This window comes from Phacochoerus africanus, chromosome 2 (genome assembly GCF_016906955.1).
Source record: "Phacochoerus africanus isolate WHEZ1 chromosome 2, ROS_Pafr_v1, whole genome shotgun sequence".
NCBI lineage: Eukaryota > Metazoa > Chordata > Mammalia > Artiodactyla > Suidae > Phacochoerus > Phacochoerus africanus.
In genome coordinates this window covers 100,411,417-100,437,934 of record NC_062545.1, presented here as the reverse complement: position 1 = coordinate 100,437,934, position 26,518 = coordinate 100,411,417, and the positions used below count along the sequence as shown (strand labels likewise).

The 26,518-nt window shown below is 49.9% G+C and overlaps 1 protein-coding gene across 2 annotated transcripts in view; it reads right to left on the bottom strand.

The window, feature by feature from the left end:
* The window catches only part of CTIF (cap binding complex dependent translation initiation factor), a 315,912-nt gene that overhangs the window by 89,185 nt on the left and 200,209 nt on the right, over nt 1–26,518 (bottom strand). The window contains exons 8-9 of one of the 2 annotated variants that reach the window (XM_047764342.1): nt 7,474–7,966; nt 3,998–4,297 (exon numbers count right to left, since the gene is read on the bottom strand). In XM_047764342.1, the coding sequence (XP_047620298.1) occupies nt 3,998–4,297; nt 7,474–7,966 (793 nt within the window). The remainder of the gene's footprint in view (nt 1–3,997; nt 4,298–7,473; nt 7,967–26,518) is intronic. The other variant, XM_047764351.1, reaches the window with a different exon arrangement.

Genomic DNA, 26,518 nt, shown 5'->3' with positions numbered 1-26,518 from the left:
TATTCCCAGGCTTGATCCCCACTTCTGACATCAGATCAATAAAAGACTATGCCTGTTATGAACTTGCCCATCACCTACAAACCATCATCTATCTAATGTCTTATGATTCAAAGTGTGGTCCCTGGACCACCGGCACTGGCATCACCTGGGAGCTTGTTACAAATGCAGCGTCTCTGGTTCCACTCAGACCTCCTGAATCAGAACCTCTACCAAAATAAAATCCCATGGGATTCAAACACAGATTCAGGTTTGGGAAGCACTGATCTAGTGAAGACTGCACATGACAGACATTCAAGAAATGTCTGTGTAATAAGTAGAATTTTATTTATAAGAACACCACTAATGAAAAGGGCCGTACCTAAAGCAAAGACTCAGTCGAGACATAAAAACTGAAGAGGATTTTTGAGCTGTGGGATTGGTGACAGGGGTCCACTGGGACCCCAAGACTGACCCTGGCATTGTCAGGACTCACGAGGACAGTGCTTTTGGGTTTCTTGAGATGACAATGCTGAGTCTGGCTGGGAAGGGTTAAAGGTCCTTTGACCTCCCCCTGAGCCCACTTCTCTCTCCATGGGGGCTGCATCCCCACTTGGCAGTGCCCTTGCACTGTGCCACAGAGCATCTACTACATCAGAGCCTGCCCTTCTCCTACGCTGCCAGCTCCCAAGCCCAGGCAGTGAACACAGTCGGCCAAGGAGAGCAGCATCCAAAGACAGCTGCCGGGAGCTGTGTTCAGAGAGCATGTCACACCCTGTCCTCTTTACAGCCAGCATCACTAAGCCAGGTCTCCGAACTTGTACATGGAGGCAAGCAGTGAAACCTGGCCACGTGAGCGGCGTCTCAGAGGCTGCCACACTGAATCCAGGGCCAGCTGGGGATCCAGAGGCAGGGGGCCTTGAGAGAACACAGATGAGTGTGAACCTCAGAGGGAGAAAGTGGGCGAAGCACCCTGGGGGTTGGATCCAGGACTATCTGGCAGAATAAGAATGCAAATTAGGTTTGCCAGAAAATGAAAGCAGGTGAAAAGTCACCCCCGTGGGTCAGAGGCAAGTGGGGTTTGATGGGCTTTGCCCACTGCTCTCTTTCCTTGAGACTTTTGGGCCTGGGGTGGTGGGTAGCCACGAATTATGCTGTCTGGAAAGCCTACTCCAACCCGGCCCTCCTCAGCTGCAGAGGAACAGGGCCTGGGGAGGCTCCGGCAGACATGTGGGTTCCTCTGGGTCTCGTAACCAGGGGTCTGCAAGGGGCTTGGGGGCAGCCTTGCACCAGCACATCGAGCCCATCTTCCATGGGAGCCCAAAGGCCCTAAACAGTTACCCAGGAGGCTTGTGCTTCCAGTTCCAGCCTTACCCCCCTTCATGCGGCTCCCTCCTATACTCAAGTGGGGGCTTCAGGGAATGAACAGGAAGCATGTGGGGGTCTAGGGGACATTTCAGTTTCTAAATATCTGACCCTCAAACTCTCCACCTAGGCAAACGGCAGATTAAAAGGGACAGTTCTCTGTCCCAGTGACACCGCGATGCTAGTAATGCTGGGTCTTTTGGGGCTGGTCCTAAAAGCCTGTCACACACAACAGACCTTCCATGAGCCCCGATATGGGATAAGCAGATTTCTGAGGATTAGGGAGACCCAGGACTGTGTCATGCCAGCAGCAGAGCCAGGAAAAATTGAGAAAGGAAGCTCATGTAGGGCCGCTCCTGCCCTCCCGGGGGTCCCCAACTCATCTCCAGCAGCACAAAATCATTAGGCCTGCAGATGAGTGCAGGGAATCCAAGAGCTTTCCCAGTGGGAACTGCAGAGGCCAAGCTCCAATCAACAATGGCTGAATCAGGCCGAGAAGCCCCGGTTCAATTTAGTGCTCTTTCCCCTCACTGGTGTTGGCCAGACTCTGGCTCTGAGCACATGAATTCCACAAGAAGTCATTAGCTGGGGAATGCCAAGGGGACTTCATTGAGTTTGATGCGGCCAAGCAGGTTCCCTTCCTGCTGGCCTAAGCCAGTCCACTCTGTTGCTGGTGGAGAGGTGGGTGTGAGGGCCATGGAGCTCTGTTTGTGGCTGGGCATTTCCCAGGATTGATGCTCTCCCGGACTCTGTGGCCGCTCTAACCGCAGGTCACTGGAAGAGAGGCCTGAGCTGGGCAGGATCTTAGGCAGCCCCTGTGGCCAGCTGCCTTTCCCGGCTGGGTGCATCTTGCCCCACATCCTTCATGTGAGTCTGTCTGCCCCTGGCTCTGGCCAAGCTGCTTGGAGCTGGCAACCATTGTCTAGAAGTCTTGTCCTATCCTCTTGACAGAAGCCAAGGGCCAAAGGCTGATGCGTCCCCAACTCCCCCCATGCTTGGCGGTACGTGGCAGACAGGCTGCTCCCTGCCGTCACCCTCCACACTCTCCCAGGACATTCCGGCCTGCGAGGAACATGCCCCGATGTGCAAATCCCCCAGGTAATGCGGGAATTCGTCACCGGGGAGCACGGGCGATCCAGGGATGGAAATCTGATCGGGCATGGAGCTGGACAGAAGCTGCCCCGGCTGGCCAGTGAGGCTCAGGTTGCAGTGAGCAGTCTCTCAGGGAAGAGGCGAGGATGGTGGGGAGGGAGCCTGTGGCCAGCCTTTGGAGGGGGCTCCTTCCTCCCTGTTCTTTGGGAAGAGACGGCAGACTGAGAACCAGGTGGCCAAGACCAGCAAGACCATATATCCTGGCTTACAGCTGAGGGTACAGGTCTGCTTATGAACAGACTCTCAGAAGTGTCTGATTTGGGAGTTCCCATTGTGGCTCAGCAGAAACAAACTCAACTAGTATCCATGAGGACGGGGGTTCAATCCCTGACCCCACTCAGTGGGTTAAGGATCCTGCATTGTCGCGAGCTGCAGTGCAGGTCGCAGACATGGCTCAGATATGGCATTGCTGTGGCTGTGGTGTAGTCAGCAGGTGCAGCTTTGATCTGACTCCTAGCCTGGGAATTTCCATATGCCACTGGTGTGGCCCTCAAAAAAAAAAAGTGTCTGGGTTGGATGACCTATTCTATGGTGGCCTTCATTAAGAGGGTGGTGTCTTCCAGCTCCATAATTCTACTTCCAGAACTTTCAAGCTATTGTTTTACTTCACCTGGACTGGAATCAATTCCTATGTCAACTAGTCTAAGGTACAGAGACATGACTGTTCCCTAGCCAAGAGTCCCCAAGGACAGTCCCGGGCCTGGCATGGCCACCATGCTACCTCTCCCTGATGCCACCAGGTCACATGCTACCACCCAAGAGCCAAGCGCAGGTATTGGCTCCCTGCTCCCCACCTGTGAGATCAAACAGTGCTGAGCTCAGCCTGAGCGCCCAGCACCTACGCCCATTACACACCCCAGTAAAACCACAGCTGGACAGCAGCACCCACGCAGAAAGGAATGAGGAGGGGCCAGACTGAGCTCTCTGGCGGTGGAGGGATTTTGAGTGGGAAGGCACCAAGGAACACAATGCTGTTTGATCTCCACGCTTTCCCTCTGCCTTAAGAGTGGTTTCAGAAAGCCCAGCACATCCCTCCTCAAAGCCTGTACGCCTCTTGCTTAGACTCATCTCAGCACCAAGTACAACCTACAACCAATGCACCACCTGCAGGGTCTGGAGGTGGTCCCACAGAGGGGGAGAATGGACTCCATGGCAAGAGTGTGTCTGCTGGGACGCCGAGAGGTCAAAGCACGGAGCCTGGTTACGACAAGAGCCAGCGCTCTTATCATGGAAATAGAAAGAGGGAAAGGCTGGGTAAACATGAAGCACCTATAAAATTATATTGGTCCATCGTAACCATGGAGCACTCACACAAACACGCAAATCCGGCCGCTCGTCCCTCGCCCCTCAAGTGCTTTTTTACTTTCTATAATTAATCGGGCAAGGGTGGAACTTGGGAAAAGTTCAGCTGTGGTCAGAATCCGCAGCCTTCTCTCTCGTAATAACCCACGGGCGGACGGGTGGGGTGGGGCGGGGATGGAGGCGCAGCTGTCGGTCACGTTACCTGGAGCATGTTGAGGAGCAGGCTCCGGAACTTTGTCCCTTCCACCATGAAGAGGGCCATCTTGTCGCAGAGCTTGGCGGCGGTGAAGGCGAAGCTGCGGTCGGACACGGCCTTCTGGTAGATGGTGCGGACGATCTCCCCCAGCATCTCCTCCGAGTTGGTCGAGTTCTGTGCCTCCTCCATGAAGGTGGTCAGCTTGGCGTCCACATCGCTGCTGTTGTTCCGCATGCTGTTCAGGATCTCGATCAACTTGTCCATCTTGTTCTGCTGAGGGTTGGTGGTCTCCACCGTCACTTCATCCTGGGCGTGCAGGGGACAAACAGAGTCTCACCTGAGTGGAGCCCAGGTTCCTGTGGAGGGGTGGCCAACCCCAGAAAGGACCTGCCCTATCTTTTAGAACCTGAGGTCTGATCCCTCCACCAAGGACCCTCAGACCCAGGCTCTCTGCTGACCTTTCTCATGGCCCCTGTGACATCCTGGGTGGCTTCTTGTGCACCTCAGGTTTTACCCAGGATTCTCATACACCTTTGGTTTGTTTGTCTATTTGTCCATCAAATGTCTCAGTCTGGAGATGATTTAATGGGCTTATAGAAGATGAAATAAAATGACAACTAAGGGCCAAAGAGAAAGCAAGGGTAGGAAGACTAGGTCAGGAAGGAGGTGGCATCCAAAAAGTCTACTACATTGGTTAAAGGTAACCCTGAAGTGGCTACCTTGTCCTCCAGACCAAGGACAGTCATGCCCTCTGGGTACAGGGATGCCCATGGAAACAGCCTTGGCACTGTGTCTCATGGAGACTGTGCTGGCTTACGTATACATGTATGTATGTTCTGGCTGTGTCTGTGGCACATGGAAGTTCCCGGGCCAGGAATTGAACCTGCCATGGAGCACTGACCCAAGCTGCTGCAGTGACAATACCAAATCCTTTTTTTTTTTTTTTTGAAGAACTGCACCCGCAGCATATGGAAGTTCCCAGGCTAGGGGTTGAATCGGAGCACCACAGCCACAGCCATGCCAGATCTGAGCCACATCTGTGACATACGCAATGCCAGATCCCTAGGCCAGAGAGACACATGGGAACTCCAATGCTAGATATTTAACCTGCTGCACCACAAGGGAACTTCCAGAGCTGGCTTTTTACAAGGGCTACACACAAAGGAATCCTCCAAAGGGCCACAAAAACTATAGGCACTTCTGGGAGGGAAATTTCAGATTAAAAGCCCTATGCCCTTAGGAGGTTTCACTACAATGAGGACCAGACCTGGGCTGGAGGAGGAAGAAAATGGCATGTGAGGTCTCAATAGTATTTACTCAAACACGATAGATTGGTGGCCAAGGGTGTGACCGACCTATGACTGATGGGACATGAGATCAGGACTGGAGGGCAGGGTTAGGGACATCAAAGGAAGGCCCGCGCCTGCCCTTCTGTCCTCAATGGAAGGGTCCTTGGCTGAAAGGCTCAGACTGGCTTTACAGAACCTGCTCTCTGTCTCTGACTGGATGGCTTTGGGTTTCACGCTCTGGGCCTCAGTTTCCTCCCTGGTAACAGAAAGAGGTTAGAGTAAGATGGTCCACTGCTTTCCTTGCGCCCCGCCACTGCCTAAGCCCACTGCCTCTGGTCCAGGAGTCCGCACATGAGGGGAGTCCTTGAAGCTGAAATACAGGTGCTACGGATTGACCTTATCTGTTCTGTCTCCCCCTTCCTGCTCCAGGTCAAGCATAACGGCCCCAACCACAAGGGCCCAGGGGTGGGGGTGGGGGGGCAGAATCACCACTCACAAGGGTCTTCACAAAGGTTACAGCCTTGGATCTGCAGTCTGTCTGCAAGGTGGGTGGCATCACCCTCATTCTACAGATGGGTAAACTGGGGCTCAGAGAGGTAGGTGACTCGCCCAAGGCCACCTAGCCAGGCAAAGGCAGAGTGAGGTCTCAACCGGTTTCCCATCTGTGACACTGTGGTTACACTTAGTAGAACTTGAAAGAACTTCAGTGATGATCCTTCCTGGGGCTGAGCCGCAGCAATTTGTCCTGGAAACGCTTCCAGCAAAGGCCACACCCTGGTCATTGCTGGAGAATCTCTCCCAGGCTCTTGCTTTGGGCCGGGAGGGAGTCAATGAGGCTTTGCTCCAGGACTGCCCCACAGGGAGTGGGGGGTGGGCGCTCGGGAATGCAAGGGACACCAGGAGCAGCATGTCTGCTTCAAGGATGTACCAGGGAAGAGATCTGACCTGCCTTGTCCTGCCTGAGTGCGGATCTGGCCTCAGGGATTTAAGGTGGAGGAGAGAAGGCACCAGAGAGATGCCGAGAAGAAGCCTGGAAGTTCAAGTTCCACAGAAGTCCCAGAGGAGGACTCCATGGAGAAAGGCTGAGGGCAGGGTGGCCTTTCTTGGGAACAGTTTCTTTCCGAGGTGACCTTTACCTGCACATTTGGCTGGGGATGGGGAGCTAAGGTGAGCAGAATGAACTAAAAGCTGGAGTTCCCGCGGTGGCTCAGCAAGTTAAGAACCCAACTCATATCCATGAGGAATGCGGGTTCCATCCCAGGCCTCGCTCAGTCGGTTATAACAGGATCTGGCATTGCCTTGAGCTGTGGTGTAGGCTGAAGACACGGCTTGGATCTGGCGTTGCTGCGGCTGTGGTGTAGGCCGGCAGCTTAGCTCTGATTCGACCCCTAGCCTGGGAACCTCCACATGCCATGGGTGTGACCATACAAAGACAAAAAAAAAAAAAAAAAAAAAACGAGTGGACTGAAAGCTGCCAGGGACAGAGCCTGAGCCTCAGCCCTTCTCTGGAGACTTGTGGCATCTCTTCCTGAATTTGAGAACCAGGGTCTAGGACCCAAGGCCAGGGGTAGGGTGAGGAAAAAGAGGCTCCTGGGGAGCAAATTTAAGGAAACCCTCATTCTTGGGGCCATGTGACTGCAGCATGGGCACCTGCATGATGCTGAGAGGAGGTGCCTCCTTAAATTTTGTCCCTGAGACCTCCCCCCCCAACCTTTGCTGGCTGATGAAGGAGGGAAGTGGCAAGGCTGAGGCCAGCGGTCTGGTACTCCCCTTGGGGAAAAGTCTTCTCATCTTACGAGCTCTGGGTTTTCCCCTGATGCCCTTGAGCACTAACAGGGCAGTAACTACCCCCAGGCAATGCTGGAGGGAAGAACCAGGCCTTCCTTGAACCCCTCCTGACATCTCTGGACGCATGACTCTCCTCCCATCCCCCTCAGGCTGGGGGCTGGTACCTAGTGTCCACCTGCGCCTCTTGGGGGGTGGGATGTGCTGGAGGGGTTCACATGCAGAGCTGGATGGGCAGGCCTGCCCTCTGGTGGCCAGGGGCCCTAAGGCAGTGATGACCAGGTGTTCTGGGTCCCTCTGTGTTTCCTTCCCCGTGACTCCCCAGGCCCGCCAACCCGAGCCCACCTACCAAAGTGCCTACCTCGTGCTGTCCTCCCTGGTGCAAGAGAACAAGGAAAATTCAATTACCGGTACCTTTTCTTTCAGCCTTCGCCGCAGCCTGTCTTTGGAAGACTGGAGCAGGGTAATTTTGGGTCGCTCCCCGCCGCGCTCAGGAATAATACTGTCTTTACGCTTTGTCTCGACCTCTGGACCCCCTGGCTGCAGCAGGGGCAGCCTCTCGGAAACTGCCGGGGCCAGGGCATCAGGGCTGCGGGGGGGCTCAAGGCTGCTGTGCCCAGCGTCCCCCAGGGTGTCCTCGAGCTTGGGGCTCTCCATGGTCATGGTCTCTTTGGCATTGCGGTGGGCGCCTGCCTCCCCCTTGTCGCCTGGTGGATGCTTCATGTTGCCGTGGTGCCAGCGCCGGTTCTGGCTGTAGCCGTGATGAGTGGACCTCCCTGAGGGGTGGGGCACTGAGCCCCCCTGGTAGGATTTCTGGTGGTCCCTGTTGTGTTTGGCACTGCCCGGCTGATGGTCACCGTGCTGTTGGGGCTTGTTCCCTCCTGGGGGTCTCTGCTGCCGCCTGTAAACCAAAGGGGAAAGATGCAGATGATCACTGAGGCTGCTGGCCAGGGGCCCTATGTCCAAACACGACAAGAGGAATTTATTTATTCTTTCTTTCAATACCCCTGCTGAAGGCCTCCTATGTGCCAGACTCTGTGATAGGGCCTGGGGTTACCGGCAGAGAGTACAACAGAGAGGTCCCTGTGATTATAGTGGATTTAAGTCGATTGTGACTTAAGTATTTTATTCCCTTATTAGAGCATGCTTTAAGAGGAGTTCCCATCGTGGCTCAGTGGTTAACGAACCCAACTAGTATCCGAGAGGACAAGGTTCAATCCCTGGCTTCGCTCAGTGGGTTAAGGATCTGTGAGCTGTGGTGTAGGTTGCAGATGCAGCTCAGAACTGGCGTTGCTGTGGCTGTGGTGTAGGCCAGTGGCTACAGCTCCAACTGGATCCCTAGCCTGGGAACCTCCATATGCTGTGGGTGCAGCCCTAAAAAGACAAAAAAGAAAGAAAGCATATGCATTAATACATGTGTGGGGAACAAAATTAAAAGACAATGAAATACACAGCAAACCCTCCTGACTGTCCCCAGACACTCAGTATGTTTTCTTGAAGCAACTGTCTTCATTTTTTTTTTTTTTCTTTTTAGGGCTGTAGGTGCGGCATATGGAAGTTCCCAGGCCAGGAGTCGAATTGGAGCTGCAGCTGCCAGCCTATACTACAGCCATGGCAATGCCAGATTTGAGCCATGTCTGAGAACTACACCACAGTTCATGGCAACACTGGATCCTTAACCCACTGAGTGGGGCCGGGAATGAAACCTGAATCTTCATGGATACTGGTCAGGTGCATTTCTGCTGAGCCACAATGGGAACTCCAAGCAACCATCTTCATTTTGTGAACATATTCTGTGCATGTTCCAGCAAAGATATATACATAGACCTGCATCCGATAACAACTGTCCTATTAATGACTTTTTCCCATAGTGGCTCCTGAAAAGTTATACCATTTGTTAAACAACTTTTGGGGTGTGCATTGACATTTTCACCCCCAAACCCACTAACAAAATATGCTCTAAAAAATAGCAATGCTTTGCTATACGGCAGAAATTGGCACAGCACTGTAAATCAACTCTACTTAATAAAAGTTAAAAAAAATTAAGACAAAAAGCTAAAAAAGAAAAGAAAAGAAATAGTTATGGGCTGAATGGCATTTTACCCAAATTCATAGGTTGAAGCCTTAACCCCTAATACCTCAGAATGTGACTGTATTTGGAGATCGGACCTTTAAAGAGGGGGTTAGGTTAAAACGAGGCTCTTAGGGTGGACCATACTCTAATGTGCATGGTATCCTTATAACAAGATGAAATTTGAATGTACAGAGACACAGGGATGCGGATACAGAGAAGAAAACCCATGTGAGGCTTGCAGAGAAGGTGGCCATCTGCAAAAGAGGCTTCATGGGAAACCAAACCTGCTGACATTTTGACCTTGGACTTCCAGTCTCCAGAACTTTGAGAAAAGGAATTTCTGTTGTTTAGCCATCCAGTCTGCGGTACTGTATTATGGCAGCCTGAACTGATCAATGAGGAAGTGACATATATTTTTTAAAAATACATTTTCATATACATCTTTTTTTTTTTTTTTCCTTTTTTGGGGCTGACCTGTAGCATAGGGAGTTCCTGAGCCAGGGATCAGTTCCGAGCTGCAGCTGTGCCAGTGCTGGATCCTTAACCCACTTGCTGGGCGGGATCAAACCTGCGTCTCAGTGCTCTGGAGATGCCACCGATTCTGTTGTGCCACAGTGGGAACATGGCGGTTTTAGGCAACAGGCTCATTGCTTTACTTGACACAACACTTTCAAAGCAGAGATTATCATAAGGAACAAATTTGAGGTGTGCATGATGGGACAAACCCCAAAAGTTTTGGTTTGCAGCCTATAGGCGAGCAGGGGGCGGGGAGGGCATACCAAGGACCCTTCAGTCCTGTGCACAAAGGGTGCTTCTGTCATTGAAGCAGTGTCCCTTTCGAGGTGCTTTTGGTGCCATAACTTTATCATAATTTTTTCTTTATCTGAAATGCATTTGGAGAATAGGATAACCATGAGCTTCTCAAAAGCTATAAAGTCAATGAAGAAAGTTTGTGGAAAGAAGACTTTACTTTCTAAGGAACGAGACCCACATCCCATTCTGTGATCCTTTGGCAGGTACAAAAGGCCTTCACTGAACAGCATTTTACCAAAAAAAAAAAAAAAAGATTGTATTTATATACTCTAAAATGATTACGACTTACATAAATTCAATTTTATTATTATTATTTTTTTTTGGCTTTTTTTTTTTGCTAGTTCTTGGGCCGCTCCCACGGCATATGGAGGTTCCCAGGCTAGGGGTCCAATCGGAGCTGTAGCCACTGGCCTACACCAGAGCCACAGCAACGCGGGATCTGAGCCGCGTCTGCAACCTACACCACAGCTCATGGCAACGCCGGATCCTTAACCCCCTGAGCAAGGGCAGGGACCGAACCTGCAACCTCATGGTTCCTAGTCGGATTCGTTAACCACTGCGCCACGACGGGAACTCCCATAAATTCAATTTTAATGTCGACTTGATAATTTGTGAAAATCTGGGGGTATCTTGTTTTCTTTTCACATTAAAATTAATGAAAATCTTTTCTTCAAAGAATTTCCCTTTTACCAACATCAAATGTTGGCAAGGATGTGGAGAAAAGGGACCCCTCCAATACTGCTGGTGAGAATGTAAGTTGGTGCAGCCACTGTGGAAAACAGTGTGGAGGTTTCTCAAAAAACTGAAAACAGAACTACCCTATGACCCAGCAATTCCACTCCTGGGCATATATCTGAGAAAAACAAAAACACAACTTCAAACAGATGCATACACCTCAATGTTCACAGCAGCTTTATTTACAATTGCTAAGACATAGTAAAAGTGTCCTTCAAATAGATGAATGGACAAAGAAGCTGTGATATATATATATATATATATATATATATATATATATATATATTTATATTCCATCTTACATATATATGATGGAACACTACTCAGCCATAAAAACAAAAATTTGCCATTTGCAACAATATGGATGGTCTTGGAGAGCATTATCCTAAATGAAGTAGTCAGAGAAAGATAAACACTATATATCACTTACATGTGAAATCTAAAAAATACAACAAGCTAGTGAAAAAAAGAAGCAGCCTCATAGATAATAGAAAAAAAACCAGTTGGAGGTGGGGTGGAGGATGATACAGGGGTGGGAGAGTGGGAGGTGCAAGCTACTGGGTATAAGATAGGCTCAAGGATGTATTATAGGATAGGAAGAATATAGCCAATACTTTGTAACAACTGTAAATGGAAAGTAACCTTTAAAAATTGAAAACAAAACATTTAAAATAAAAGCCTTCCCTCCTTGGCAGAATTAAAGTTGTTAAGGGAGGGACAGGTGTATAGGCTTCTTTTTGTTTCCACACACACAATAACTTACAACACACTGTATTCAAAAGGAGAAATTGTTATATTTCTGGAGGGAAAGTCAACAATTTGTTACAAAAGTCTCTTAAAACAGGTAGAGTGCTGGATCTTACAGTTCCACTTGTGGCAATTTACCCAAAGGAAATAAAGCACAGGGTCCTCGGCACAAGGATGTTCATCGCAGTAGTGTTTACAAGAGTGAAAAATAAAATATGGAGCAATTAAGAACGTGGTGAGGCATTCTCTTGTGGTGCAGTAGGTTAAGGATCTGGCATTGTCACTGCAGTGGCTTGGGTTGCTGCTGTGGTTCAGGTTTGATCCCTGGCCTGGGAAATTCCACATACCGGAGGGCAAAAAACAAAAACAAAAACAAAAAAAACCCACGAAAAAGAATATAGTAAAAAAGTCCACTGTGTAGCATGTGTTGTCATATGTGTAGCACAGTGCTGTTTTTTTTTTTAAAGGCAAGGATTTACATGCATAGAAAAATCTGGAAGGACACACACCAAAATGCTAACAGTCATTAAGTCATTATCTCTGCGGGAATGGGATGAGAATTTTTTCTTTTTTAGTTTTTCTTTTTAAGGCCGTACCTTTGGCATATGGAGGTTCCCAGGCTAGGGGGCCAATAGGAGCTGTAGCTGCCGGCCTACACCACAGCCACAGCAATGCCAGATCCAAGCCATGTCTGCAATCTAAACCACAGCTCACGGCAATGCCAGATCCTTAACCCACTGAGCAAGGCCAGGAATCGAACCTCATGGTTCCTATTGGTTCCTCATGGTTCAGATTCGTTCCGCTGAGACACAACAGGAAATCCTTTAGTTGTGTTTTCTAAATGAACATACATTTATTTTTCAAAACTTTGTATTGTGGGATCACTACAGATTCACATGCAGTTTTTTGGTTTGTTCATTTGTTTTGCTTTTTAGGGCATGCCTGAGGCATATGGAAGTTCCCAGGCTAGGGGTCCAATCGGAGCTACAACTGCCAGCCTACATCACAGCCACAGCAATGCCAGATGCAAGCCGAGTCTGTGACCTACACCACAGCTCACGGCAATGCTGGATCCTTAACCCACTGATCAAGGCCTGGCATCGAACCTGCAACTTCATGGTTCCTAGTCGGATTCATTTCTACTGCACCATGATGGGAACTACTCACATGCAGTTTTAAAAAAGAACACAAAGGGATCTTTTGTATGCTTTACCCAGTTTCCTTCCATGGTAACATCTTGCAAAACTATAGTTCAGGATCACAACCAGGATACTGACACTGATACAGTCAAGAGACAGAACATTTCCGTCACCACCAGGATGGGGGTTCTGGCTCTGCTCACTGACACCTCGATGGCTAGGCGGGGAAGGGTGCTGACTGCTGCTCCCCACATGGCCTCTGCTGACACACAGGAATGAGTCCCAACTCCCCACTCAGCCTCCCTGGCAGCACCCTGGTGGGGTTCGGGTGCCTTGTCACAGCCTGCGGAGGGTGGGCTCTCGGCCCCTTACTGGCATGGGCATGGGGGATGGAGGGGGTGGGGACAGTTTTTCTAGGGCGTGCCTGAAGTAGAGCGGTTATTTTCTAAGAGTTTTCTGTCTTCAGAGGATGCCCCTTTCTCAGTTCTTTTTTTGGGGGCGGGGGGCTACACCTGCGGCATATGGAAGTTCCCAGACTAGGGGTTGAACTGGAGCTCCATCCAGGCCTACATCACAGCCACAGCAAGACAGGATCTAAGCTGCATCTGTGATCTATGCCACAGCTTGTGGCAATGCCAGATCCTTAACCCACTGAGCACGGCCAGGGATCAAACCTGCATCCTCACAGATACCCGCTGGGTTCTTAACCATTGAGCCACAGTGGGAACTTCCCTTTCCTGGTTCTTTTGCTGCCAAGGGCAGGCAATAGTTGGGGCCATTTTTGGTCAGCCTGAGGCCATGGGCACCTCTGGGTTGCCAGAGTCAATATAAAAACATTTAGGAGTTCCAATTGTGGCTCATCGGGTTGAGAACCCAATTAGTACCCACAAGGATGGGGGTTCCATCCCTGGCCTTGCTCAGTGGGTTAAGAATCTGCCATTGCCATGAGCTGTGGTATAGGTCGAGGATGAGGCTTGGATCCTGAGGTGCTGTAGCTGTGGGGTAGGTTGGCAGCCGTAGCTCTTATTTGACCCCTAGCCTGGGAACTTCCATATGCTGCAGGTGTAGCCCTAAAAAAGACCGAAAAAAAAAAAAAAAGAAAAAGAAAAAAGAAAAAAGAAACATGTATAGAGGCCTGGTAGGTAAACTGAGTCCTGCTGGCTGGGAGTGCCCCAGGCCTCCTTGGAGTCCAGGTGCCATCTCATTGGGTTCTGAAGTGCATTCTTTTTTTTTTGTCTTTTTGCCATTTCTTGGGCCGCTCCCGCGGCATATGGAGGTTCCCAGGCTAGGGGTCCAATCGGAGCTGTAGCCACCGGCCTACGCCAGAGCCACAGCAACGCAGGATCCGAGCCGTGTCTGCAACCTACACCACAGCTCACGGCAACGCCGGATCGTTAACCCACTGAGCAAGGGCAGGGACCGAACCCGCAACCTCATGGTTCCTAGTCGGATTCGTTAACCACTGCGCCACGACGGGAACTCCTGAAGTGCATTCTTGATGCAAGCACCACGCTGCCCTGACGCTTGGGTGGAAGAGGCCATTTCTCCATCCAATCCCCCCAACTGCCACCACCACCGCCGGCGCACGTTTAAGACAGCTTCATTCCCGAATGGTCTCACCCTAAAAGCAGGGGTCATCGTGGGCTCTAAGTACTGGAAGAGGGTCAGTTGGCATTCCTAGGGGGGTATGAATCATCAGCATGGGCACCTGGGGGCCAGGGCAGAGCTGGGCCCCATCAGCAAAGTGAGTCACTGAGTCGGGTTCCTCCCAGCATCACTGACGCCTTCAGATGTGCCAGATGCCCAAGACACAGGTCAGCTCAGGAGTCTGCAGCCCTCATCCTGAGACGCATAGGGAGAGCACAGGAGAAATTCCACGGCCCGCCCACTCCCCAGGGTACCACGTGCCCTGACTTTGGTAAATGCTCCCTACTTTTATTTTTCAATTACTTTAAACTACTTGGCTCTTTTTGCCATCCACTCTCTTTGTTCTTTGAGTGTGAGTAATTTTTAAGCCCAGAGAAAAACCTTGGAAATTCCCTGGCAGATCATGTTTGATTCTTACAACTTTTGTCATCCTTATTTAGAATTTTTGTAATGCCTGCAGCTCTGGTCCAAGGAAGGTCCCCAAAGGATGGTCTACCAAGCCCTTCCCAGCATCTGTCTTGAAACTGGCTTCCCACTTGTAACATCAGGGATTCCCCTCTCTCTGCCCAGCATCCTCCCCAAGCCAACCCCTTCCCCACCCCCCTCCATCCCAAAACCCAACCCCCTTCTCTTCATCTGGAGGAGGAAGGAGATTATGGCTACCTGGCTGGTCAAGGTCTCAGAAAGAAATCAGCTAGGCAGAGCTTCTGCTTTTATTTCCTGGAAAGTTGCGGGGGCGGGGGGGTGGGGAGGTTGGAACTCCATGTCTTCCTGGTTCGAAAGACCTAGGAGCCAGCGCACCCCCCCCATCAATACAGCAATGACCAAGAAGAATGCACCCCATTGCTGGGCATTAGTGAGTGTACTCAGACTCACCCTGCCTGGGTGGCAACTCCTTTGTACATGTGGAGTGATGTCGGTGGGTGGGAGGGAGGCCTGGGAGTCTGCCCTCAAGGGCCCCCTCCTAACTGGGCAGGCAAGACTCATGAATTCAAAAGGAGAAGGACCAATATGAGGCTGGCTGGCTCCTGGGAGGGTGGGGAAGAGCCAGATGGCCTTGCAGAACAGCAAGGAGGCCCTTTGCTTCCTTTCTGCTTAGTTTTCAGGGCCAGTTATTGTTGGGACTGGTCGCTGTGTGCAGCCAGTGAGGAATCTTTCTTCCCATTTTGCAGATGAGCCAACTGAGGCTCAAGGGGGCCTCCCACACCAGAGGACCTGGCAGAGGCTCTCAGGAGTGTGCCCAGCCTGTCAGCCTGTCATGGCTCCCAAGCGTCCATCTCCTGTCTGTTTCCCACTTGTCCACTGATCCCGCCCCCTAGGGAGAGAAGGGCTGAGTTAATGGCTGAGACCTGCTGTGGTGACAGCCACATGAGACCTACGTCCTCAGCCTGGGAAAGGGCTGAGAGGGCCTGAACCACTGGAAGAGCCTAGGGGCTGGGCCTCGGGCACCAACAATGGAGCCCCAAGCTCCCTGCTCTGGCCATTCACAAATATTTTTCAGCGGTCGCTGGCTGAGCTAGCCAAAACCAGCTCCTCTCTCTTCTGTATTTGCTGGCCCTGGGTTTCGTCGATACCTTCCTTCAGGGGCCAGCTGGCTGCTCACCACGAAACCTGTGGGTTTAGGTTTGGCTGAGCTGGGAATGAGCCGCTCTTGCTCCCAGCAGCCAAGTAAGGAAGCTGCTTTTGGTCTCAGATCCCCGGATATGTGGGTCCATGTTTTGGAGACAAACTAGCCATGCAGCCCTGTAACCCCAAAGGTTCTGCCCGCTTATTATGTTCTAATCCCTCTGAGGAGGAAGTTTTCTCCGATGGGAGTGGGAGTGGTGGGGTGGGGGTTGGGGTTGGGGTGGGGACAGCTTAGGAGATAAGATTAATATTCCATTTGTGCTACTGGCAACACCTGCTGTTAGGGAAATAATGTTTTTTTTTTTTTTTTTTTTTTTTGAGAATGGAAATTGTCAGTATGCTTTTTCCGTCACTCATTTAGTTTATTCTTTTTTCTCTGGGTTCTGAAATCAGATGTCTTGTTTCACTCTAAGACTGCTCTCTTTTATTGAAAAAAAAGTCCTCAGAAGACCACAGCTGCATTTTGGGAGGTGGGTGTAGGGAGAATAACTTCAGATTTTGTTTTTAAAAAGGATTTGAACAGCAGTCCAAAGGCAGACAAATGCCTCTCTGTTCATTTTTTATTTCATAATCATTCCTCACTCGATATTCCGAGGGCCACTGTCTTATTATGGTTCCCTCAGTGTTGGACACTTTACCACATAATTTGTAGGTCTGCTTCGAAATTTCTGAAAGCAAAATTCCTAGGGCAAGTGGTTTGAAAACTATGCATGGGCTCATATTTCTTGCCTTCAGAAAAAGTGATGACTGCTTATTACTAGCTAAGGCGCCTCCTTTCCTGGCCACCTACACATGCCCTGCACAGGTCCCACCTCCCCTGCCCCAGCCACTGTGACACTACCCGAGTCGAGCTGAGAGGCAGGGGCTCAGGCGCGCAGCTCAGGGGCCGCTTAGGTTAGTGTGATGCGGGGTCCAGAAACAGGGGTCACCAGCCCCAGTTTGCAGAATGACTGTGAGGCTTAGCAAGGCAAAGCACAGTGGAGATGTTTTCCTCTTCACGGAGCCAACATGACATTGGCTTGACAAAGGGGCAAGGGTCAGAGCAGTCTGTGCTAATGGAGCACCTACTATGCATGGGGGGCCAAATTAGCTGATGGAAATCCTCTGAGTCTGTTGTGCAGGACACTCCTCGTTCAGTCTGTCTGTGACACTGCAGCCAGCTCAAAGCCTGGTTTGGGGTGATTTCACCCCCCTGTGTCTCTGTCCACAACTGTGTGGACCCCCAGCTCAAGGGTGGCTGTGGGGATTACATGATGGCAGCAGGACAGCCTTACAGGTCAGAAAGCAAGGTTCAGAGAGAGGTTGCTTCATTCCCATCAGGTTACTCAGCACAGACTGGGACTTGGATTTGAGTTTCTATGCTAAGGTACTGCCGGAAATGCTACATAATTGGATTTCACAGTGATTTTTCTGAGGTCTTAGGAGGTCTTAGGTCTGGAGAACTGGGGCATCACTAGCCACTTAGACAACTGAACCACCTGTAATTGCCGGTGCCATCATTATCCTGGCAGTAACAACAGCACCATCTTCACCGGCTTTCTGAGTGCCAGGCTCACTCCTGCACCAGGTTCCTGACAACCCACAAGGAGCATCACATGCTTCAGGAATATTCCTGCTGCCTCGGACAGTCAGCCAAGCTTTAGACTCTCCCACTCCTGCAGACTGTGGGACCATCCTTTCATTCAGAGTCAGGTAGGAAATGATTAAAGACTGAGGTCTCTGCCAGTCAAGGCAAAAGTTCACATGAGAAGTTCGGTCTTTCCACTGCATGGATTGAAAGCTTTAGAAACCAGCTATTTACCTGGCCAAGGGGACGCTCTGGAATGGAAATGAGAGGGTCTGGCTCTTGCACCCTAAGGCGGAGAGAAGTTCCCACCACCAACTACAGAATGAATGAGCAAAGGAATGAGGAGAGGAAAGGCTGGTTTATTTACTGCTTCGTTAATTACACATGTTCTGAGATTCTGCTCTGCCTGATGGTTAATCAGAGGTGTCTATGGCCACAGAGCCCCTTGGGCACCCTGGGGGAAGCTGGGAGCTGGAGGGGGTGGTGACAAAAGTTGTTCAACTGTCCCTAAGGAGCCTCTCTCCTAATCCCACCCAGGCTTCAAGACTCAGATCTGCTCAGCAGCCTTTCCCAGCTCCCAGGGAGATACCCTCCCTATCTACAGAATCCTAACGAGATTATCACCTGGCTACCCTAGTCTCTGCCATGGGCCTTGTGTTCCCTTAAAAGCATCCGTTTCCTTCTGGAGGTCCCTGTGGCTCAGTGGTAACAAACCTGACTCGTATCCATGAGGATGCGGGTTCGATCCCTAGCCCTGCTCAGTGGGTTAAAGGATCAGGTGTTGCTGTGAGCTGTGGTGTAGGTCGCAGACATGGCTTGGATCTGGCATTACTTTGGCTGTGGGGTGGTCCAGCAGCTGCAGCTCTGATTGGACCCCTAGCCTGGGAACCTCCATATGCCACGGAGATTAAAAAAAAGAAAAAAAAAGAAAAAAAAAAAGGATATCCATTTCCTTCAGATGTATGAAATCCCTTTAAATCTTTTTAAAATCTCCCTCAGGGTCAGATGTGAGGCTGAGCACTCATTCCTGCCTGAAGGGAGCCCCACAACATGTCAGGTCCCGGGGACACAGGGATGACTCTGATACAGGGCTGTGTCCTTAGAGAGCTTAGGATCCATTTGAAGAGGTAGAGGTTCATTAGAGAATCAGGTATCTGGCTATAACTAGAAGCAAGAGTCAAGAAGGGAAGGAGGCAGAGAGCAGCACAGGAGTCTGTCCTAGTCTTGTCCTGGAGGCAGGACAGGCCACATTATTTGTGGGACCCTGTGCAAAAATGGTAATGTGGGCCTCCTGTTAAAAAACAGTCAATGTTGGAGTTCCCATCATGGCTTCAATGGTTAGCGAATCCGATTAGGTTTCGGAGGTTTCGGGTTCGATCCCTGGCCTTGCTCAGTGGGTTCAGCATTGCTATGAGCTGTGGTGTAGGTCGCAGATGCAGCTCGGATGCTGTGTTGCTGCGTCTCTGGTGTAGGCCGGTGGCTACAGCTCTGATTGGACCCCTAGCATGGGAACCTCCATATGCTGCAGCTGCAGGCCTAGAAAAGAAAAAAAGACAAAAAGACAAAAAAAAACAAACCAAACAAACCCCAACAAAAAACTGTTGATGCCAAGACAGTCACAGCAGAGCAGCAAACCAAGCACTGCCCTCTGAGTAGACTGTCCCAAGGCACAGGACTGAGACCACATGGATGAAGAATAGTAGTAACAAAAGCACGCTAACATGTATGCACCACTAACCGCAGGCTGAGCATAGCTTTCATTTAACCCGAGAGGGACCACCCTTCACTCTGTTTTACAGAGAGGTCAGTGCCTTTACAGAAAGGTAAGTACTTGCTTGCAAGAAGCAGAACTGGGTTTGAATGTAGGTAGTTTGGTCCCAGGTGTGCCCTCAGCCACCATGCTATCTTGTCTCAAGGTTTTGCAGCCTGTTCCAGGGTCCTGAGGGGCTGGGACAGCCTGCACACCACCGAGGAGCCACTGGAACCCCAATGCAGAGGACCCCCAAGCCCTGGCCAAAGCCAGCGGAGGAGGAGACCTGGCTGGGCAGCAAGTGGTGTGGAAGCAGGACCAGATACGCAGAAGAAAAGGCCAAAGGCTGAGCTGGAGGCCACGGGAAGGGGGGAGCACCCTCAAGAGGGAAGCGCCTGGGAGGGCTCTGGGCGGGCGCTCTGGGTCGAGGGTTGGAAATCCGGCCTTCCAGCCTTGGCTCCACTGTGTCTGGGGAAAACCACAGAAGCCACACGTGGCCCTGGGGTTTCCATCTGTGCTGGGAACAAGCCTCTCCCCACCACAGTCTGCTAGTTCTTGTGGCTGGAGCCTATGGGGCAGGGCCGGGGCGGGGTAGGGGGGAAGGTGGAGTCTGAGTTTTCAGGTGGCCCTCTGGCTCCACCGCAGCACTCAGGGCAGGGGGTGGGGGAGGGGCTGCAGGCTCCAGCCACCTCCTCTGTCCTAGGGTAGCCCAGAGGCCACGGAGAAACAGCTTTGTCTAGGCTACCAGATGAGGTGCAGAGTTTCACTCAACAGCCGAGGCACCGCTGAGGCCCTCCTCTCCAACTCACTGGACATCCAGGGCTCCCAGCACCAGTTTGCTGGGCTGCTTTGGCAAACCAGCCCTCCTCCCAGGTCTCAGTATTCCCACCCACGGAATGGGACCACCAATCCCCACTCAAGGCATTTCCTCAGGTAGGTTTCCACCTTCTCTGCACTCCTGCCTGGATCACAGGGCCCATCTGAAATTACCATATGATCAAGCCCAGGAGAGCCTTTGGGGAACAAAGGCACATTATAAATACAAGGTATTATTTTTGTTCCAGGGTGAATCAGGCATTCCAAGAATCCTTGGCCTCATACGTTCTGAGGCAGTGTGATGTCATGGGAAGAGCACGCGGCTGCCCTAGCAGACTGTTTCCAGGGAAAGGCCCTCACCCTTCTGCCTGGCCCAGCCAAGCCCTGCAGTCTCCGAGTCTGGCCCGTGGACCCTCAGTACAGCCTGCTGGTGGGTCCAGGTATCCCCCAAGCTATGTGCCCACCCTAACACATATCCACCGAGCTATGGGCATGCACTCGATTTTCCAGCTAAACTGAAATTGTGGCTAAATTGACCAAGTCATGTCAATCAACACCAGGAAGCAAAAGCTGGCCATGCCACCTTCTGGAGTCTTGACAGTCTGCCTGTTCCCACCCACTTTTCCTAAAGAACCAAGGAAACCGGGCTATGGGTATGAACTTGCTCCCCCCTGTGGTTTTCTTCCATAGCCCCTCACTGCCTAGAGTACAGAAATTCCCAGGATATTTACCAAGAGGAAACATACTGTTGTAGTTCAAAGTGTGGACTTGGAGTCAGACCCCTAGAGTTCAAATGCATGCTCTGAACTTTCAGCTGTGCAATTCTGGGCAAGTTCCTTAACCTCTCTGGGCTTTAGCTTTTTCATCGTTTTCTTTTTATGGCTGCACCTGTGGCAAACGGAACTTCCTGGGCTAGAGGTCAAATTGGAGCTGCAGCTGTTGGTGTGCACCATAGCCACAACAATGCTGTTTCTACACCACAGTTGCGGCAATGCCAGATACTCAACCCACTGAGCGAGGCCAGGGATCGAACCTGCATCCTCACGAACAAACACTACAATGGGTTCTTAACCCACTGAGCCACCATGGGAATGCCCTTAAGAGTTTTAAAGGAGCTGATATACGCATTCTATTAGTATTGCTTCTAACAATATTATTTTGTGGGCTTTCCAAGCAATATGGCATGAATCTATCAGATATTCTGAGCAAGTGGTAAGCATTAAAGCACCCATAATACAGAAGAGAGAACTGAGGCTGTGGGTTAGAAATCAAGGAAGAAACCCCAGATGTCCAGCTTCTGCTCTAAATCTGGCCTCTAAGGGCTGTGTTTAGGACATAATTTCCCACTGTAAAAGTCTTCAACACCAAACAATCACCACCATCATCCCAAGGGAAACACCGCCTAAGAGGTTCCCACAGGCTTAGGGGCTACCTCCGATGAGCTCCTTTATTCGGAGCCTAGAGTCTGGCCATTCTTGTCCTCCACAGCTGGCCAATGGGCCTCAGCTGGCCCACATTATCTCCCTCCATGGGCTGACTGACCTCCGAGGCCCATTCGAACTAAGCCTTTACACCATCTATCTATGGTAAAGCAGGTAAGACAAAGAGGAGGGGAAATGGAGGGAAAGTCCCCTAAGAGTTGTCTAAACCCCAGGTGTCACCAACTGCTGGGTCTTTCTGAATGATGGGGGAAGGAAGGCCAGAGACACAGTCTGAGCTCAACTAATGGAGGAACTTCCTCAGGAGCGCTTCCTCTTTACAACGGAAGGGGCTGCATGGAAATGTGGTGAGCTCCCCATCACTGGAGGAAAGTTAGCTATGGAGACCTCCTATCCCTAACCTGCCTGTTTTGCAATCAGCGCCTCCTCCACAAAGCCCTACTGGGTCTAGCAGCACCCGCCCCCCAGGAGTGCCACCTGAAGATGCAGCATGATTTGGTGACAGACTGGAAATCGGACACACCTGGGTTCACATTCTGGTTTTGTCCCAGTCTGCTGCCTAATCTTTCTACCCCTCAGGGGTTTTATTCATCAAATGAACCTACAAATGGAAACCAGGTGAGGGGGAGCTAAGAGGGATGATGACCACAGGGCTGGGTGATAAATCTTGCCCCCTCACCCCTCTGCCCTGGGTATCCAGGTAAAGGAATGACGGCTCCATTATGGAAAGTGGAGGAGCCCAGGGCAGTCCCTGGGGGAGACAGGGGACACTGCTGGCTGCCAGCTACCGGCCCGCCTTACTCCATCAGCCATCACAACCCAGCCACCCTCCAGGGACTGCCTCCTCCCTCACAACTTCATTACTGACAGGTTTGCTCTGTCCCTAAAGGGTCATTTTTTCCATCCTGGGAAGGAGAGGAAATGTAAAATGGAGTTAGCTGGACTAGGGCCTCCCTCGGGCCACATTTTTCAGCCAGGGCTGGTGGAACTGACAAGTCCAATATGCAGCTTCATACACATCACGGACCCCAACCCTGGCCCTGCAGTCTTGGGACATGGACACACAGCAGATGGGTTCTCTGGCTAGAATCTTCCCAAGAGCAAGGAGACTGTAGTGCAGTCTTTAATACAAAGGCGCTGGTAGCCTTTGTATTAAACACTCACCAGCCAGGATTCAGTGTATAAACATATTCAGGGACATTCAGACAGGTGATGAGAAGTTACTCTTCCTAGCTCCCAAATGCAGAGTCCTGAAGCTTAGAGTAGTAAGTTCCTGCTGTGGCCGAACAGGATGGGCAGCGTCTCTGAAGTGCTGGGATGCAGGTTTGATCCCTGCCTGGCCCAGCACAGTGGGTTAAGGATCTGGCGTTGCCACCACTGCAGTGTAGGTCACAATGGCTCGGATCTGATCCCTAGCCTGGGAACTCCACAGGCCTTGGGGCAGCCAAAAAAAAAAAAAAAAAAAAAAAGAAAGAAAGAAAAATAACTAGTGAACTTAGAAGGAATGGTGGAATTAGAAAATCATTTGGCAACTGCCCTAATAATAATTGTTTTAAGCAAAAATCATCAGTGGAGGCTAATGGGTGAAAGTTTGAGGAAGAACAGAATATTGGCATAGTCTCAAAGGCTCTCCCCACAAACTATTTCTTAATTGCAAAGGGAAAAGTTGTAATTTTACAGTGGAGAAACTTGGCAGACGTGGCCCTAACCAAGTAATCAAAGTCAACATTACCCATCCTGGGATGAAGGAACAGTATGCATGTTCTGATACGGTCACTAAGAAGGCAACCACATGATCCAGTAATCGCAATCCTGGGCATATATCTGGACAAAACTTTCCGTGAAAAAGATACATGTACCCGTATGTTCACTACAGCACTACTCACAAGAGCCAAGACATGGAAACAACCTAAATGTCCATTGACAGATGAATGGATTAAGAAGATGTGGTATATATACACAATGGAATACTGCTCAGCCATAAAAAGAACAAAATAATGCCATTGCAGCAACATGGATGGAACTAGAGACTCTCGTACTAAGTGAAGTAAGTCAGAAAGACAATTACCATATGATATCACTTATATCTGGAATCTAATACACCACACAAATGAACCTTTCCACAGAAAAGAAACAAACTCATGGACATAGAGAAGAGACTTGTGGTTGCTGGGGGAGGGGAAGGGAGTGGGATGGACTAGGAGTTTGGGGTTAGTAGATGCAAACTACTGCTTTTGGAGTGGATCAGCAATGAGATCCTGCTGGATAGCACAGAGAACTATATCTAATCACTTGTGATGGAACATGATGGAGGATAATGTGAGAAAAAGAATATACACACACACACACACACACACACATATATGTATAACTGGGTCACTTTGCTATACAACAGAAGTTGACCAAACACTGTAAATCAACAATAATCAAAAATTTTTAAATGAATAAAATAAAACCATCTTAGGGAAAAAAACCCACAAAAACACAACATGCCCCCAGGCCACAGAACTTGAGTCTATATATTGTGAGGAAATATCAGAGAAACCCAAATGAGGGACTGTCTACAAAAACAAGTCATTCTTATAAAAAGTCAGTGTCATAAAATACAAAGACTTGGGACTGTCCCCAGATTAAAAGGAACTAAAGGGACGTGACAACGGAATGTAAGCCACGCTCTAGGATCACTGCATAGAGATGGGTAGGGACTGTGGGGCATTGAGAACAGTACTATATCAGTGTTAGTTTCTTGACTTTGATCCTTGTACCCTGGCAATGCAAGAGAAATATCTTTATAAAGAAACACAGTGTGAAGAATTTAGCAGTAAAAAGGCACCCTTTTGGCAACTCACTCTCACTCAGATCAGAAAAAAATGTATGTGAGAGAGAGAGAAAGATAAAGCAAATGTGGTAAAATGTTAATAGCTGAGGAATCTGGGGGAAGAATATAGGGAGAGTCTTTGTCCTATTTCCGGCATCTTTTCTGGGAGTCTAAGATTTTGTTGAAATCAAAAAGGTTTTATTAGAAAAATGAGTAGGTTCTGGTTAGAAGGGAAGAAGTAGAGAGGGCATTCTAGAAGAAACCCAGACTCAACAAAGTCTTGGTGGCAATTTTTCTTAAGCCACTTCCTTATGTCTCAAGCAAATCAAATAAAGTACGATAAAACTGACCATAGAGGGTCCTGCTTCACTTAGCAGCACGTAAAACTGCAGACTCCCGATCGTAGTTAGGGTCACCCCTCCCAGGGTGAACCCAGAGATCACTACCCATTTATGTCCTTGAGACATACAGAAAGTTCCTCAATGGAACTCAAGCACCTGGGCACCATCTGAGGGGCAGTAGCCAAAATCCTACATCCCCAGGGACAAAGGCCTGGGTGGACCCCATGCACCATCACAAGCAAGTCCATTTGCCCTTGTGCGCAACATATGGAACTTCTCAAAGCAAGACTCTGTTCCCTGGAGCGGGCCTCTACGGAACCTGCCAGGAGACCTAGCTCCTCAGTGAGTGGAAAAGAACATTAGTGGACTGGCTGCAGGCTTGCTCCTCTTTTTTAGACCAGAGAACCCCATTCACAGTAATATATCATCTTGCAACCACCCTTAGGAATAAACAACAACAACAAACAAAAAAACTTTGTTCTTTTCAATGGTATACGATAAAGAAGTTATTGTTATTATTATTGCCATTTGGGGGGGGACTTTTTTAGGGCTGCACTCACAGCATGTGGAAGTTCTCAGGCTAGGGGTCGAATTGGAGCTGTAGCTGCCAGCCACAGCCATGGTCACGCCAGATCTGAGCCGCATCTGTGACCTACACCCCAGCTCATGGCAATGCTGGATACTTAACCCACTGAGAGAAGCCAGGGATCGAACCCACATCCCCATGGATACTAGTAGGATTCTTAACTTGCAGAGCCACAACAGGAACTCCCAGACATTATTTTATGTAAAACATAGCCTTTAGATCAATATGTTGTTGGGAGTGAATAATAAGGTTCATGTCTAATTGATCTTTAATAATACCTATAAATAAAGGCAAAATTTAACCTCCCCCCACTTATCAAGTGATGCCCTTCTCTTCATTTATTGTAAATGACTTATGAAAGCAAAAGCATAATTTTCTACAAAGAAATTTCCAAATGACATATTACCATTTCATTGTGGCTTTGGTACCACATACCCGCTCTCAGGGAAGCTAAAGTTTGACTATATAAGGCAGAAAAAGAAACAAAAGCAAAAACTGATTTTGCGGCCCACTGTTTGGAATTCTTACATTGTATGTTTAATAAAAATCAACTGGTTTGTTTTTGTAATTTTCTTGCTTTGTTTCTAAATGACGAGATGTGAGAATTTTCAGGAAGCGCTTGCAATCACTTCTGCCCAAATAGCAGGGCGTGAGCGGGGCGGGTCCTGCCTCCCCTGAACTGAGCTGGACACAGGCCAGGCTCGGGGGTCTCTCACCAGGATTCTGATCAGATGCAGGGGGCTCCTGGACCCAGGCAGGGCCCCCGAGGGAAACGTGCAGAGTTATTACCACTGATATGTTGCCCAGGAACCAGCCTTTTAATATCAGTGTTCTCTAATGCTTCCTGCCTTTAACCAACTGTCCATTATGGGTAAAAACTAAATATTTGACTAAGAATAAAAATCAATTCAAACTGAGTAATGGTCAAAACCACCAAAGTGGCTCTCAGGGCTGCTGAGTGATGAACTGGCCAGCAGGCCCCTCTCATCTTGAGCCGTGGCTCAGTCCACACCCATGGGCAGGGTCTTGCACTGCGAGCTTCCAAAGGTGAAAAGAGGCCCCTGGCACAGGGACAAGAGCCAGACTCCCAACCCAACCAGGCCTGGGTTCAAGTTGGGGCCTTGTCACCTCCTTGCTGTGTGCCTTGGTCTGGTCTGTGCCTCAGTTTTTGCAAAAAATGGGGGAACAGTAATAAAAGAGATACTGCCTAAGGTTCTGAGGGTTAAAAGTTTCAATTGGTCCAGGGCCTGACACAGAGCAAGGGGCTTGGTGAGACGCTCCCAGGGGTGCCATCAGAGCTTCACTCAGCAATAGCTGCAGTGACAAGTCAGGACTCTGGGTGCGGTGAAAGCCCA